Below are 18123 nucleotides of genomic sequence, written 5' to 3'. Positions count from 1 at the left end.
TGGGTGAAGATGGAGGGAAGACAGGTCAAGATGGAGGAAAGACAGGTCAAGATGGAGGAAAGATGGGTGAAGATGGAGGGAAGATGGGTGAAGATGGAGGGAAGACAGGTCAAGATGGAGGAAAGACAGGTCAAGATGGAGGGAAGATGGGTGAAGATGGAGGAAAGACAGGTCAACATGGAGGGGTGATAGGTCAACATGGAGGGGTACATTGGGCAGGATAGTTAAAGTAACTCTTAATTTAAATCTGAAAAGTTTATTTTTGTTACTTTAACTTACTTATTAATGTGTGCATACATGAAACAAATAAAACAAAAGAACTTACGTAAGAGATATTTTGTAGTCAGTATCTAAATATTAACAACTATTTTATTATAAAAAATATAAAAAAATTATAAGTATTTATTCAATTCATCAAACAATTTACAGTTGCATGATTTCCAGAAGCGTAATAATGTTGTTGAATGTTCCGCACGGAAGACATTAATATAGACATTGTTCATGTACTTTATCTCAGCCAGAGGTTGCTCCTGATTCAGAAAACACCTAACAGTTTGATGTCCTTGACTGTATTTTTGGTCGTCAATCGTCAACGATGCATAACCACGTTTGCTGCTTGCTTTGAATAGGACATTTTTTTTAAAGATATCATGGATGAAGTTGTAAAGAAGACTATAGATAGATGAATTTCAAACAGTTTGAATTGAATATGAAAAGGAACGTGTCTTTTGTTACTGATGTACTGGCATTGGTGTAGCAGGTCTACTTGACAGAACGTTTTCTGAACGCCACATCTGCATCACTGTTTGAGTCTGAGTAAAAAACTGGAGACCCTGGTGATAGCAAGTGATAACACAATTAGCAGCACAATGAGCAATCAACAAAAAACAACACAATTAGCAGCACAATGAGCAATCAACAAAAACAACACAATTAGCAGCACAATGAGCAATCAACAAAAAAACAACACAATTAGCAGCACAATGAGCAATCAACAAAAAACAACACAATTAGCAGCACAATGAGCAATCAACAAAAAAAGACCAACATGAAACTTTAAGTCAATAGGACAGTTACGTTTTTCGCTTTTTTTATATTTATATTACATTATTTTTATCAACAAGTAAAATTATAAACAAGTGATATGTTGTTGTTTTTTTTTTATCAAAGTTTGTTGTTTTACTGTAGAGGATTGGGGAACAACATCTGATGAAAAAAGCTTCTCCTCCATTAAGATCAATGAATAGTACAATCTCATTTCTTATCAACTTGAAGAGGGCTGTGGAGTGCGATCTTCATTTTTTTTTTATTTTTAGTCCTAGGGCTTTCGCAAGTTTGGCCCATTGCTGCATTATCTCTCTGAAAATGTTTGGTTTGATAATTTCTCTGTTGTTGGCTAATCTTCTTTGCCTCTTAGCTTGACTGGGACACGCAAAACATGCTGCATTCACGGGCTAGTTCTTTCCAATCATAGGATCTGGTTTCCGAATTCCTTGAGGGAGACATGAGAGTATCAGTTTATTTCTTGTGTTGATCACCTTTGGAAACGCCTTCCATTGCACAGCTCTCTGTAAACAATCCACATCTTCAATATTGATAGAAAAATTGTATTGTCAATCATCTAGTATACATTCTATTGGGCGAACGATAAACCTTCTAAGAAGAGAGAGCTAAGATTATAAACAAATAAGTTGCTATTACCTGCTTTCCCTTTAAATGGAGATCGCCTTTAAAAGAACCACGTGACCCAGTAAATGAAAAAGTTGGATTTGGAAAAGGAATGGCAACATTGACACCAACCTATATAGGGAAGAAAAAATAGCAACACAAATAAGTGAATGTCTGGTAAATATCCCCGTACGTTTCTTGTATTGTAAGGGTGGAAAAGGTTAGGAGCCGCTCTAGGCAAATTATAAATACGTCTGCTCTACATTTTATTATAAAAGGCGCCTTCGCACATGAGTGAATCAAACACAGAATAATACATTCCTTATCCTATGTTTTCATTCAAGTTCTAAGCCAAATTGAAGTAAATTGCAGTTTTAGTCTTGTATAACTCAATCGTGACTACAAAAGATACTTGTAACCAATTAACAAAAGGTGTGAGCCAGTGGTGCCCAAACTACGGCCAGCGGTCCCAATCCGGTCCGTTTCATTTTGCTAACTGGTCCCTTGAAGTAATGTCTTAATGAAGCCGTATGTTCGGTTGGAGTTGTTGATGTGTAGGGGGCCGTGGCATGGGTTTTAATTGGAGTTGTTGATGTGTAGGGGGCCGTGGCATGCGTTTTAGAAATACGTATGGGCCTCCAGACCACTGACTGTGTGCCTTAATTGATTGTTTGCCTAGAAGATTCTAGTGAAGATTCTTCGACAAGCTAAACAATGTCAAGGACATTAAATTCAACTTGCTTGTTGCCAACTAAGTAAAAAAAAATTGAACTAAAATTTTAACAAGCGGCAGTTTATCCTCGTATCAACTCTCCTTTATCCCCGCTAGTTAGGATGGCTGTCTGGTCGTGCGGCTTGCGCGCTGGGCTGTCGTTTAAATTTATCGATGGTCCAGGGTTCAAACCCTGCCCGCTCCCATCCCCCGTCGTCCTGCGGGAGGTTAGGACTAGGAAGTAAACTATCTTCAACTCTGAAGGAACATCCGAAACATGTAAAATATTTTACAATTGAGTTGCCCATTTGTTTTATGATAAGTTTGAAGTCCTAGAGTGACAGTCTTATGTTTCCAAATTATTGCAACTATCTTGGGCTTTAAACGGAAAGAGCATTGAACATTGGATGACTCTGCAGTGCTAAAAATGTGCACAAAAACTAACATACATGTTGATGGTGGGAAGAGTTGTGCCCATGCATAGGGGACACTACTCTGGTAGCCAAGATGGCTGATTAAAGTTGTTTGCTATGATCTGAAAGTGTCTTATTTCAAGTTTGTTTATATTCAAGTATCTATCGTAACAATACACCTTTTAAAAAGTTTGTTTATATTCAAGTATCTATCGTAACTATTCGTAACAATACACTTTTTTAAAAAGTTTGTTTATATTCAAGTATCTATCGTAACAATACACTTTTTTTTAATTGTGTTTATATTTAAGGGAGGGTATGCGGAGCTATAGCCCAAGAGAAAAAATCTATATTTCGATGGGTCAGAAACTTTAAGTTTTTTTAAACATTATATTTTCGCATTTTTACCAACAATTCTGTAAATCTTACAGTTGGCAACACTGTCGTAGTTTAAAAGTGTCCGCTTATAGTGTGCTCGTATTCTCGAAATATACTTCGGATAAACGAAATACATTGCGCAATCTCTTAAAGTTTACTAAAATATCCATATTAAATTTTTTTTGTTTCAATGAAGGAAAATAACATTTAATTTACAAGTGCTTTCTTTTAAAATATGGCATCCCTTTATATATTGGTTATTTTGTTAAATAAGTGAATTTTTATAAAAGCTTACAAAAAAAGTGTAGGGGCTCCCACAAAAATTCTTTTCCGGGGCCTTCACTTACTTAATTCCAGCCATGACGCAAGAGGTTATTTTAAATTTAAAATATCAGTAGGCTGATGACTAAGAACTTGTTACTTTAGAATATAGTTCTTAGAGTATTGCACCCAAAGACATCATAGGCCCAGGGCAAGTGAGTCCCAGACTAATTACTTTTTGTTGCTTTCTAATTGTTAGTGTTAGCCTTCAAGTTTTTCAAAGACAAAGACATTAAGTTTAGTTTATTAAGCGAAATGGGTTGGCTGAACGGTAAAGCGCTTTGCTTCCGAACCGAGGTCCCCGGTTCGAATCCAGTTAATGGGATTTTTGTGAATGGGATTTTTAATTCCGGGATCTTAGGGCACCTCTGAGTATACCCAGCTCTAATGGGTACCTGACATTAGCTGGGGAAAGTAAAGACACCTCGTTAATTATGGGCCACAGAAACAGATGACGTTTACATCATCTGCCCTAGAGATCACAAGGTCTGAACAGGGAACGTTACTTTACTTTTTATTAAGCGAAATAAAGTCATATGGGATGGGGGGAGGGGGGCATAAATTATAAAGGATACATGTCAAAATTGAATATGGAAAATTGAGAGGAAATGAAGAGGGGGGGATGAGCAGTGTCTTGCCCTCAATTCCATCTTTATCATACAGCAACTACCAACCTGACCCACATCACATTCCATTGTATACTTCCGCGCTGAAGCTCCATTTGTTGTGAAGATGGCGGTTGAATTCCCATAAGGGTTAGTTCTGACAATGTTGATGGCGTTATCTAATGTATTCACTTCTAGTACGGTTAATACCGGACCAAACATTTCAGCAGTGTAACATTCCATCTTGGGCTGTAACAAAACAAATATATTCTCTTCATATCTACAAAATGTAAAAAGTTTAAATTTTAAAATACACAAAGATGTTTTGATCCAATTATTTCATTTTCAAATCCAAGATGAAATGTCGTTAACGTAAAGATGTGCGTCAATGTGAATTATGATGTCTTAGTTGTAGCCTCATGAAGCTTCTACTTCAGAATTACAAGATATGCATTTTGTACACGGGAGGCGTGGTGGCTGAGTGGTAAAGCGGGGACCCGGGTTCGAATCCTGGTGAGTGAACTGGAATTTTAATTTCGGGATCTTTGGGCCCCTCTGAATCCACCCAGCTCTAAAAGTGAAGGAGGTTGGTCGTTGTGCTGGCCACATGACACCCTCATTAACCGTTGGCCATAGAAACAGATGACCTTTACATCATCTGCTCTATAGATCGCAAGGTCTGAAAGGGGAACTTTAATTTCTTTATTTAGTACAGGAAAATGAACAAAATATGTATGTACAATAAAGATAAACAAATTTATCTGTGTACACAATTCTGCCTTGTCGTATGGCATGCGCTTTGGAAAGTCTTGCATGAGGTTTAAACTAGGAGGTAATATTTGCTTTCTGAAACCTACGAAACAAAACAGATGAACTCAAGATCAATGGACAGAAAGATGAACACAAGATCTATGGCCAGAAAGATGAACACAAGATGTATGGACAGAAAGATGAACAAAAGATCTATGGAAAGAAAGATGAACAAAAGATCTATGGTCAGAAAGATGAACAAAAGATCTATGGACAGAAATATAAACACAAGATCTATGGACAGAAAGATGAACACAAGATCTATGGACAGAAAGATGAACACAAGATCTATGGACAGAAAGATGAACACAAGGTCTATGGACAGAAATATGAACACAAGATCTATGGACAGAAAGATGAACACAAGATCTATGGACAGAAAGATAAACACAAGATCTATGGACAGAAAGATGAACACAAGATCTATGGACAGAAATATGAACACAGGATCTATGGACAGAAATATTAACACAAGATCTATGGACAGAAAGATGAACACAAGATCTATGGACAGAAAGATGAACACAAGATCTATGGACAGAAAGATGAACACAAGATCTATGGACAGAAATATGAACACAAGATCTATGGACAGAAATATGAACACAAGATCTATGGACAGAAAGATGGGTTGGGGTTAGGGTTATATAAGATTATACTCATGATATCGGATGATTTTTTTTGCTCCAAACTCACAGCTTTACTCCAAGAGACGGATACGCCTCTATAGTTCTGTCCCCACCCCTTCCCTTTTTTCTGTCTCCTCTATCGACCAAATTTTGAGTTTCATTAAATTATCTGCTCATGAAATTAATAAAACTGTTTGATTCTTTATCTCAATTCTCAATGTTTGTTATTATTGAAACTTTCGTCTTTATGTAATAATTCTTCTGTACGCATTCTTGTTAGTAAATACAACCAGATACTTTTTTTTTATTACATGTACGTGACTTAAGATAGTTGGTCCCACAAAGTTTCCCTTTTCAAAACCTTTCACTTTTATGTTGCGGCCATCAAGCAGCAACTTGGCCCCTGCATCAACACCAGACTGAAGGAGATCACAGACTCGCTTCTTAGCTTCAGGTGAAATGAGTGGACCAATGTCTGCTTCAGGGTCAGAACCTGAAAGATGAATTCAACAGCATATATTTCATACCTATAAATAATGCAGAGGTCTATGAATGTTTTATAGATATAAACAGAATGGTCGACTGTTTAACCCCACCATTGGACAAATCGAGAAAAAATCGTTCTTATTATGGACGAATGACAGCGTGAACTGAGCTCTTAAAAACGTTCTTACAAAGTACAGAACAAGGTTGAAGAGAAAGAAGAAGACAATAGAAACGTGTGTGACGTCAAAGCATAGATCGGCATTGCTAGGTCATTTTGAGAAATTATAGATCTTATAAGATCCAATCACTGTCTGTCTGATACAAATCATGTCTATTCATTGTCGAAGACAAAACGTGAATCAATCAAAACATTGACTAATTAGTTCATTAATTAATCACCACTAACTTGTTGTTTTTTTTTTTAAAGTTACCAGCATATTGATTTACAGTTGTTTTCAACTTACCGCCATTGACTTTGAATTGTTTCGCCTTCTCGACAAGCTCTGAAATCCATTCTTTAGACTCGCCAACAAATATTGCTGTGGACACGGACATACACCTCTGACCAGAGCCGCCATACGCACCAGAAAGTAAACTGGACAAAGTTCTTTCTTTGTTGGCGTCTGGCAAGACAACTACGTAATTCTTGGCGCCAAGATTACACTGCGCTCGTTTTCCATTTTTACACGCCCTCTCGTAGACATAGTTACCCTGAAATGATATTTAAGTCATTTTCTTCATTCCTCTTATAAGAAATCTTTTTCTTTCCATTACAAAGGGAATAATTTTTTAAAGTTATTAGAAACAGTTTTTTTTTTTTTAAATTGAAAAAAGTTTTAAAATCTTGCAGAAAAATCTTAATGCAACGAAACAAAAAAATGTTGAAATATATTTACGACTTTGTCCGATCCAATGAAAGAGATCGCTTTGATGTCCGGGTGATCACATAGAAAAGTGACAGCTGAGAGAAGAGACATGTTTCAAGATATGGTAAAATGACAATCTTAGTTTTATATGATACGAAATTTATATTTAAACGTCGAACATTTCAAGTATGGCTTATGTCTGACAAGTTTGAGCACAGGAAACTTGTATCATAGCCACGTGAAACTTTTAACAGAGCCACGTGAAACTTTTAACAGAGCCACGTGAAATTTGTAACAGAGCCTCTCTATCATTAAGATGAAGCAAGTTTTTTAGCTTGCGAACATTTCTGCTTATAGTATATAGGCTCCATACCTTCAAAAATATTTTACTGTTTTTTTAAATAACATAAAGAAACTAATTTTAACTTTTCAATTTAATAGCGACAGAAATCTAAATAATTTTAGTTACGGCAGAAACTTAACATGTATAATCAAAGTATCACCAAAATGAGAAATATATTAGATACCTTGGACCAAGACATCGGTCACAGGATCAGTGTTACTATACTTAGGTACATTCTAAATTAACATTTTGGGATCAATGTTTAACAAAGTCATACATCAGAAATGCTTTCGCCAGAAAACATTCAAATCATTGTGTTCTATGACCCTGGTGCTGGGTGGTCAGGCGCTTGTCCTCCGAACCGAGAGATCTCAAGTTAGATCCCGATTATTTTTGGGATTTTTAAGATGCCCTTGAGCCCAGCCAACTCTAATGGGTGCCTGACATTGTGGATGTAAAGGCGGTTGGTCGTTGTGCTGGCCACGTGGCACCCTCAAACTTCGGCACAGAAACAGATGACCTTAACATCATCTGCCCCCATAGATCGCATGGTCTGAAAGGAGTTTCCACCTGTGGTGTGCTTTTAATACTATGGTGGTATAGTTTATATGTTTAGAGCAAACTGTAACTTCTTAAGAGTTTCCACCTGTGTTCTGTACTTTGGAAAGTGATAGTAATACTTTAATATCTAAATAGTTTATATGTATAGAGCAAACTGTAACTTCTTTCCTTGCGCGCTGCTAATTAATTATAATCCAGTCAATAAAACATTTTTGTACAACTTCTTTTTAATTGGTTAATTGTTTACTTCGTACACACGTATGTATTTAGCATACAACTTATAAGTAACATATACTTAACTTACGTTCTTTGCGTCCATGTATCACATTGACAACACCAGGAGGAAACCCAGATTCTCTACACAGTTCTACCAAGATCATCACAGCCCCGGGATCATAAGATGACGTCTTCAGTACAAACGTGTTTCCGCAGACAGTTGCAAAAGTCAACAACTAAACAAAATATCATATCTTTTATAAATTTTTTTGTGTCAATCTGTTTGTGTAAGCTCAACATGCTCATAGGCATGGCTAAACTTCATTCCCCCCCCCACACACACACAGACACTTCACCTCCCGCACCCCAGCGACGTCTTTTATTTTAAAAAAAAATAAACACGATGAAAAGTGTTTGTGTTTTGATATAAACTCCTAAGCGGCCCTGTGCGTCCTCTTTTTGGTAAGCAATGCAAATAAAAAGTCAGGTTTTATAATGTTTTATCACCACAAACATAAGAATAAAGTTAGATTACTGTGGCAAACCTTTAACGCTTGAGTGATATTCTAGCTGAGTTATCGCGCGTCTAATTATTTTACCTTGCTCCTTCCTCTTTCCCTCCCTCGACATGACTAACCCTGCCCCCTTGACCACCATAGCCTTATATAACACACACTATAGAAGGCTATTAGGACGGTTGCTTTCACGTTCTATTCATCTGGTCAATCTGTTTTGGTAAATCTTAAAGACCTAAAAAACTTATTCAAACATCCGAGTACCACTTTCTGTCCTTTATTTATCTCACCCATGGGCGTGCATCGTTATTGATCTCTGGTCGGATAGTACATAATCTACGAATTTCGCCTTTCAGCGCCCAGTATCGCCGTCAACTCACTCCAGGTTAGTCCCTTTTTATTTCTCAACTTGAGTAATATAAAACCAAATAGGAGGCGCGGTGGCTGAGTGATACAGCGCCTGGCTTCCGAACAGTGGGTCCAGGGCTCGAATCCTGGTGAAGACTACGGTTTTTAATTTCGGGATATTTAGGGCACCTCTGAGTTCACTCAGCTCTAATGATTACCTGACACTAGTTAGGCAAAAGTAAAGGCGGTTGGTCGTTGTGCTGGCCACATGACACCCTCGTCAACCTTGGGCCACGGAAACAGATGACCTTTACATCTTTTGTCTCATAGACAGCAAGGTCTGAAATGGGAACTTTACTTTTAAAACAAAAACAACATATCTACCACATGTTGAAATCCCTTTGCCATTTATTGTGCCTGCGAGTCATCTACACTCTCATTAGAGTATTATCTAGCATGCTACTCCATCATCTGGTATACATTAGTGCATTATATTGTTCCCCATATTTTGAATGATCTCTGCATGTAACATCGCCTAGATATTACGTTTAGAAAAACAATTACTTACTCAGCCCCCCCCCCCTTTCCCTACGGCTTACTGTTTTACAACTGAATCCTTTGAGACCAGATCTCTTTAGATTGTTTTAAGTTTCAACTCCAAACGCTTATTGATGTAGCCGCTGGTATGAGCAATGGTTTACATTTCACCAGCAACCTAAGCTGGCGTTAACACGGTGACCTGCCCTTCACACGGTGACCTGCCCTTCACACTGTTGACAACGTAGTCAACAAGATTGCTTCGCTGGTCCTTGACATTGGACAGTTATCTCTTCTGCTATGTTATTATCATTGTTACTGCCAAATTAGTTTCAAACGCTCCTCCAATACAATACATACAATTCCATTTTAACGTAGCCTTCACTGCCCTCCCAACTGGTCCACAAAAGTGATTGACCAGAGCGCTCTGAGAAGGAAAGCTGTGCTAAACAAAAAGAAACTAATATAAATAGTTCAAATCGCACAGATTTATTATTGTTAATCTAGATCTATTAAAAATGAATTACATGATTGATTCGAAATAATTTATTTTCACTCGATTGAAGCTATTTGTACTTGCTGTCTATGAGACAAAAGATGTAAAGGTCATCTGTTTCCGTGGCCCAAGGTTGACGAGGGTGTCATATATATATATATATTCAAAAGTACTTTTGTCATATTTTAGTATTTTTCCCCCCTTTCTTTGCACCCCTATCATTATATTATAGGTAAGCCTACATATTACACAAGACTTTGAAGTATTTTTTTTTAAGTGTATTTATTTTTTTAAAAAATTGTAAGCGCTAATTGAATTTTACGACCCAAACTGTTTTCAGAAGGTCAAGAGTGGAAATAGCACCTGTTTTTAGCATGCGACAAAATATCGTGAAGTCCGACTATGACTAAAACTACTTCCTAGCTCCTTATAAGAAATTTGTTATGATTACAAGGACTCTTTCCTTAAACACACAACCATCCCTCCCAGTGGCGCTACAGCCCATGACCATGACCTGCTTTAGCACGTCCTCCATTCTGATCTATCCTGGACTTTATGTCTCCATGCCCGGACTTGTAGCTGTTGTAGATCTGCCTCTACGTTATCAAGCCACCGTGCTCGTGGTCCGCCTTTGGGGTTTTTGCCAGTGAGCAATCTTAGCCCTCTGTTTCCTGGCAATTCTTTCAAGATGACCTGCCCAACGTCATCTATTTATTCCCGTCACTATAGAGAGGTCTTCATAGAGCTGGTCTAGTTTGTTGGTTGGTACACATCCTCCATCCGTTCAAACAAATAACTACATCCACATAAATAGAACAGACACAACATAAACAGTTCATTGTGTGACTACACACAGAGGTCTTGATCCTTTCCACGTTCCTTAGTTAACGAGTAACGCTGAGACAAGGAACCAACACTTTTTAATACCGCTTTGAGTTTTACATACAAGAATTCCTTCTGGATCAACAAAGCAACAAGATGTTGCGGCCACGAAGCCTTTGCAAGCTACAAACAAATTAAAAATGCAAACAATCAACACAAATTGGGATTTCAGTGAGTTTATCTGTTCAACGATGTGGCTGGTTATCAAAGCAGACATGAAATGAGCATTGCTTCTATGAAAGCAGACAAGAAATGAGCATTGCTTCTATGAAAGCAGACAAGAAATGAGCATTGCTTCTATGAAAGCAGACAAGAAATGAGCATTGCTTCTATGAAAGCAGACAAGAAATGAGCATTGCTTCTATGAAAGCAGACAAGAAATGAGCATTGCTTCTATCAAAGCAGACAAGAAATGAGCATTGCTTCTATGAAAGCAGACAGGAAATGAGCATTGCTTCTACTAAAGATCGGGAAGAGGCAGGCGGACTAAGGTGAAAGAATAGAACTACAAGAAATGAGAGAGGTGAAGGGGTCGAAATTCTTATGTGCATCTCATTATAAAGAAATGTGTATTAGTTGTCGGCCCTGCGCGAATGTGTGGCATGTAAAAAAAACAAAGTGTGTTCTCTGTAGACAAATATTTTTGTCTCTGCTCTGAAAAACCCTGATGTGGAGTCTAACCCTAGGTTTTGAACAATCAACAGGAATAGAGACATGCTTTTAACTGTTTTTCAAGTGTTTTTTTTGTACTTTTGAACCAGCATGGTTTCCCTTATGCATGTCTATACAGTTGTTTACCACTTACCAGTACATGTTCTATTTTTAAAGTCTTTTGACAAAGTTTATATCAACTCTGTCTGTCTGTCTGTCTGGTAAAAAGTTTGTTCACGTTATTTCCCTGACACCCTATCTCGGATCGAGCTGAAATTTTACATAATTATTTCTCTACCTGACATCACAAGAATTAATTTTAAAAATTAGTTGATTAACTATTGGTAATTAATTACTATGTTTGTAATCTCGAACAAGGGAAAAACATTGTACTTGACTGAAGTGGTGGTATGAATTAGTCTCCTTTGTAGGTTCCCGTTTTTATGTAAGTTTGAAGTTAACGATACATAAACCTACAATCTTCTACAGCAGCTCACTAGCAGAGAGGTTAGAACGTCGGCTTGAGCCTTGAGGAGGCGTGAGCTATGTGTTCGAATTCATGTCGTTCCCCTTTTTTGTGTAAATGCTTTTAAAAACTAATTGCAGTAAAATCACCCAGGTATCCTTTTCTCCCCCCCCCCCCTTTTTTTTCACAACTGATCCAGAGAAGTGATAGGATCATTGTCAAGGAGAGACACTTCAAAACTAATGACCATTTAGAGATCGCTGAAAAAAAAAACAGCTTTATATAATAATTAATGGTAATTATAAACACAAATTTCTTTGATAAATCTTCATCTAGAATTATTTCCCCAAACTGCCTGCTTAAAAAAGGAAACCCTACCATAAGAGGGATCAACGCAGGATAGTTGAAAGGTGTGATTCCAGCAGTGACACCTAGCGGCAGTCTGAACGTGAATATGTCCATATCTTGAGATATATTTTGAAGTGACTCGCCCAGATGTAAAGATGGAATACTGCAGCAATGTTTCACCATATCTGAAACATTCATTTTTTTCATTTTAAGTAAATAATCTACTTCTCTATCTACGCAGTGTTACATTAAATTAAATGTACTAAAAAAAAAAGTTAGCATTATCAACCAAATTCTTAAAATAAATTTAATAGATTTTGTTTCTTCGGTTATTTACAGTAATTTTAAAAACAAGAATCTTTTCATCTTTCAACATTGTTCATAAACGGATCATTGTATTTAGGCCTTATCACTTCAATAGAAGAAACAATTTTTAAAAAGAAAATATTCTTTAAAAAAAAAACGACACAACTAAGACATTTAAAAAACAGACACAGACCAAGACATCGAAGACTCTCTCGTTCTGCATCACTTCTTGTCTTTCCTGATTCTTGAATTAAAATTTCTGTTAAACGTGCCTAGATATTCAATTCAGACATTTTTAATGATTTTTATTTCACTTAAATTTGGGGAATTTAAAAAAAAAAATTAATAAACGAAAGCCATAGAAATATTTCTGTGTCTATAACTAAACCAGTCTATGACTAAACCAGTCTATAACTAAACCAGTCTATAACTAAACCAGTCTATGACTTAACCACTAAATCAGTCTATGACTAAACCAAATGCTGACTGACCAGATTTTTACTGATTTGATCGTGAAGTCTAAACATAATCTGCTGTCTTGATAAAATTGTTGATCTGGACCAAGCGGGAAAAGCTTCTTTAGCTGCAGCAACTGCAGCTTCCATTTCTGCCATTGTACTTTCTGGTACTCTGGATATAACCTGGTTGGTTGCCTATAGTCAATACAGAGAACAAATTGAAATGTAGTGTAAAATGTCGAGACCAACCAAAATAAAATGTAAGAAACTTTTTGGCATTTAGATTAAGTTTCAATTTTTGTTTTAAATTTGAAAGTACGACTTACAGGATTTTTTAAATCAGTCCACTGCTTGGTTCTTGACTCCACGAACTCATTGTTGATAAATAATTTAGTTGTTGGCTAGTAAAAATAAGTTAAAAATGCTTTCTTGTTTAAACGAACTCAATATTTAAAATGTTTTTAATCAGACAAGAAAAATATTGCTTTAAAAAATAAATAAAGCGTGAGAGTATTTTTTGGTCTAACTTACAAACGAAGCATAAAATCTGGCAATGTAAACACTTGGTCTTGTCGTCTGGAACAAACACACACAAAAAAACAAGTATTACATATATACTCTTGTTTCAATTCATGTCTAGCTTATGTTTCAATAATACAGTAAACTAAACATTATTGAAAAACAAAGAGAAACAATTGGATAGTGTATGTATCCAACCCACGACCTTTGTGTTATTAGCTCCACGCTCTGTCCACAGTCTAGCAATACTTTGATCTGCGAAAATTTTGCTTGAAATAAATGGTTCAATTTTTAGTTGAGTTTCTTTTACTTGTCTTCCAACCAGTTTTCACCCTTTTACCAGCCTCCACCCAGCTTTCACCCTTTTACCAGCTTTCACCCTTTTACCAGCTTTCACCCTTTTACCAGCCTCCACCCAGCTTTCACCCTTTTACCAGCCTCCACCCAGCTTTCACCCTTTTACCAGCTTCCACCCAGCTTTCACCCTTTTACCAGCTTTCACCCTTTTACCAGCCTCCACCCAGCTTTCACCCTTTTACCAGCCTCCACCCAGCTTTCACCCTTTTACCAGCTTCCATATACTTTGAAGAATGTAGGAGCTGTTTGTACAAATCCAAAAACTACTCTATTTTAACGACTGTGTTCGATTTTTATATCCAATAATTTTCTTTTTTTTTTTTCAGAATAGATGTTAAAGAAATATTAATCCAAATTTTTTTTTGGTAGATATGGTATTAACCTAAACCAGTGTTTCTCAAAATGTGTGTCGTGGCACACTAGTGTGCCGCCGAAGATTTGCTGGTGTGCCGCGGGAGTTTTCAGAACGCCACACGTGCAGCGTTACACAGGTCTGCCTACTATTAAATGTTTATTTTACATTGCGACGACATCCCCACTTACAACGACCAGTAATAGTAGTGGGTCGCTACATAGTGACAGAAAGGGGTGTTACCTATTCAGGTTATGGAATTGTCCACTATATATATAATATTATAATTGCTTAAATGTTGGCCGCCTTAGCAGACGCACAGCAGTTCTTGAATTGGTAACGATAATAATAAGCGATGTGTTTCATGTAAATTTGTTAGGTGTATGCTAATAATAACAAATTATCAATAAGCCTTATCCATGGAGAAATACGTTAGCAAGAATGAAACTGCGAAAGCGTCAAAATGAAAAGCAAGGAACTAAACGAAGGTACAAAGAAGACTACATGGTCTACATCGGATATGGTTTCATCTCTTCTGGACCTGAAGATTCTCCATTGCCATTCTGTCTGATCTGCAATGCAACTCTGTCCAATGAGGCGCTTGTTCCAAGCAAATTGAAGAGACACTTGGAAACAAAATATCCAGCTGTAAAAGCGCAACCGAAGAAATAGGCCTACTTTGAAAACATCAACGCTCAACAAAATAAACAAGCTAAGAAATTTACGAAGTATCTAAAGCTGCCAGAAAAGGGATTGATTCCAAGTTTTAAGGTTGCTCAATTTTTTAGCAAAACGCAAGAAAGCATACACAGAGGCTGAATAAATCATTGCACCAGCTTTAGCAATTGTTGTTGAAACTATCCTTGGACCCGATGCCGCCGAAAAAGTTAAAAAAGTTCCTTTGTCAAATGATACTATCTCGCTCAGAATTGAAGACTTATCTTCAGATTTACAAGATCAAATCTGCGAACACTTCGACGTGACTGACGATGAAGTGTCTCTGCTGTGGTCTCTTCAAGTTGATGAATCCACTGACGTTAGCGGCAAAGCCCAGCTGATAGCTTTTATTCAGTTCATAAAGGATGAAAAATGTGTCAACGAATTCTTATTTTGCAAAGACTTACAAACTACGACCAAAGGCGAAGATATTTTCAAAGTGGTGAAGAAAAACATTTTGCTATTCAAACTACAGTGGAAAAACTGTCAGCGTCTGCACCGATGGCTGTCCATCCATGCAGGGAAATAGAAAGGGATTCGTCACTCTTGTGGGTCAAGAAAATCCAAATGTATTAGTTGATCCACAGAGAAGCTCTTGCCTTCAAATATTTACCGAAAGATTTGATGTCTGCTCTGGGTCAAGAGATTGAAGTTGTAAACTTCATCAAATCTCGACCGCTTGCATCCCGACTTTTCTCAGAGCTTTGTGAAGGAATGGATTCAGACTACAAATGTCTCCTGTATCACACCAACATTTGCTTGCTCTCCAGGGGGAAAAGTGTTAAAGCCACCTCAAGACTGAGCTGATTTCATTCTTGGAGACTGAAAAAAAAAAGACCTTGGATATTCTATTCATGACGAGATCTGGTGGGTTAAGGTGATTTTTCTCTGATTTATTTGACAAATTAAATTAATTGAATTTAAGTCTTCAAGGACCATCAGAAACCATCATCACTGCATCCACAAAACTGAATTCATTTGGTGAAAAATTGTCTTTATGGCAAAGTAAGATCTCGAAAGGAGTCTTCGACTGCTTTCCTACTTACAATGAATGTGCTTCAAATAAAGAAATCACCCCCGTAATTCTGGACACTTTGACACACCTGCAGTCAGCATTGCAGCATTACTTTCCAACAGTTGGAAGTAATGAGTATGGATGGGTCACATATCCATTTGGAAACAATGAAGCTATAAATCTGACAACTGAAGAAGCAGAGCAGCTCATTGATTTAAAAACGATGCAGTACTTAAGTCAAGTTTTGCCGAGAAAAGCCTGGATAAGTTTTGGATTTCAATCAACAAGTTATATCCTGCAATCAGTTTAAAAGCAATCAAAATAATTCTTCCATTTGCATCTTCATGGTTTTGTGAGGTTAAATTTTCAGCACTGACTGAAATCAAGTCTATGAAAAGAGAGAGACTTCTTACAATAGACGATGAAATGCGAGTTTGTTTGTCGACTCTGGAGCTCTCAGAAAAAGGGAACACCCTTCACATTAAATGTAATACTTAAAAACAGGTAAAATCTTGTTTTCTTTTTATTATAATATAACTGTTGCTCTTCTTGGTGTGCCGCGAAATTTTTGTAGTTTTTTTTACTGTGCCGCTAGACAAAAAAGTTTGAGAAACACTGACCTAAACACTGAAGGATTTACATGGCGGATTTTTTTTGGACGCCTCTACTCCCTTCATGCTTTAATATAAATGCACTTAAGTATTAACCCTTTCAAATCGTGTCATATTTGTGAATAAAAATATAAAGCTAATATCATTTCATTTCACATATTTTCTTATATTTAATATATATTTTATTATATTTTTTTTACAACTTTGGAGGCTCCTTTAAAGGCAAGACCCTGAGCGGCCATACAGCCTCGCATTGACGTAAATCTAACCCTGAGCCTAAACATTGCTAGAACTATTCCTTGTAGTAGTTTGTACGCAAATAAACACACAAAAAAAGTTTTATTCTTACCAGACGTAAGCCTAGAGTACAGCGAAGTGTGACTATGGCAGCCATATTTGTTTTGAATACCATCGGACGATATCTGAAACTTTTGTTCACACTGATGACGAGGTTATAGATCACAAACTTTTCCCAAACTACTGAGCGGCCCCTCCCTAGGGTGCCACGACGTGCTGGTAAATAGTTCGTGGAGTTGGTCTTATTATTTCTTTGTTCAAGGACAAACGAATCTTGTGGTGGCTGAGTGATAAAGCGTTTGGCTTCCGAATTCTGGTGCAGACTGGGATTTTCAATTTTGGGATCTTTCGGCGACTTCGAGTTCACCAAGCTCTAATTGTTACCTGACATTCGTTGGCCAAATGACATCCACGTTAACCGCGGATCAAAGAAACAGATGACCTTTACATCATTTGCCCTATAGATCGCAAGGTCTGAAAGGAGTTTCCACCTGTGTTATGTATATTGTCTTCTATAGTGTATACTTTAATGTCTAAATAGTTTATATGTATAGAGCAAACTGTAGCTTCTAAGGATTATAGCGTCTTTTTCTAGCTTCAGGTCAAATTTTTCCCGAGTTACGTACTATTGTTCAGTTGAAGCTTTTTACATAACAATTAACCCCGCTGCAAGAGTACTTTCTGAACAATACTTTAACCTTACGACAATCATACACAATTAATTGCATCGAATGTTTATTACACAACCACAACTTCTTAATTTAAATGTACTTGAACTGAACTCTTTTTACTAGGAGTAATTGTGCATTGTAGACCAAAAGATAATGAATTTTGGATGCAGGGAAACGCTTGGCCCTGGGCTCCGACCAGTACGTGTTTAGGGAGATTTCAGCGCTCCCCAGATCCCCTAACTGATAAAAGGAGCGTGAACGTAATATTGAGGGGCTTATCTAAAAGTAAGTTTGAAAAACACTGTTTTAAACCCAACGCTCTTCCTACTAGGAGAAATAGTTGTAGACCATACATTTTGATTATAAACGACAGCATTTGGACAGAAAGCAGTTTTAAATTATTTAAAAAAAAAACATGCTACAACGATAGGAGCTTTCTTGTCTACAGAAACTTCCATTAAGTTTAAACAGTAATTTTACACAAATTACAAATTATGCAGAATTATTTTTTGACCAAATTTTTTCTTTTTTTTGATCGCTAGGTATGTCACCTGGCATCAGGGCAACAT

At 37.0% G+C, this 18123-nt stretch overlaps 1 protein-coding gene across 2 annotated transcripts; it reads right to left on the bottom strand.

Annotated features, from left to right (window-relative positions):
• Positions 1-324: 324 nt before the first annotated feature.
• Positions 325-17376, bottom strand: LOC106055369 (probable methylmalonate-semialdehyde dehydrogenase [acylating], mitochondrial). 2 transcript variants are annotated; one of them, XM_056025177.1, is made up of 13 exons: positions 16936-17375; positions 13547-13591; positions 13342-13416; positions 13049-13210; positions 12751-12829; positions 12282-12436; positions 8097-8244; positions 6919-6983; positions 6487-6733; positions 5848-6029; positions 4167-4346; positions 1702-1800; positions 326-833 (listed from the first exon to the last, which is right to left on the bottom strand). In XM_056025177.1, exons 1-13 carry the CDS (start codon positions 16996-16998, stop codon positions 732-734), a joined length of 1602 nt encoding a protein of 533 aa, XP_055881152.1. In that variant the 5' UTR covers positions 16999-17375; the 3' UTR covers positions 326-731. The 2 variants fall into 2 exon arrangements, with proteins under 2 accessions (XP_055881153.1, XP_055881152.1); XM_056025178.1 differs by lacking the exons at positions 6919-6983; positions 8097-8244 and having other exon boundaries at positions 325-833; positions 16936-17376.
• Positions 17377-18123: the final 747 nt, after the last annotated feature.

Source organism: Biomphalaria glabrata, chromosome 3 (genome assembly GCF_947242115.1).
Source record: "Biomphalaria glabrata chromosome 3, xgBioGlab47.1, whole genome shotgun sequence".
NCBI lineage: Eukaryota > Metazoa > Mollusca > Gastropoda > Planorbidae > Biomphalaria > Biomphalaria glabrata.
The sequence above is the reverse complement of the archived record's forward strand: the minus strand, read 5'-3'. Positions and strand labels throughout refer to the sequence as shown.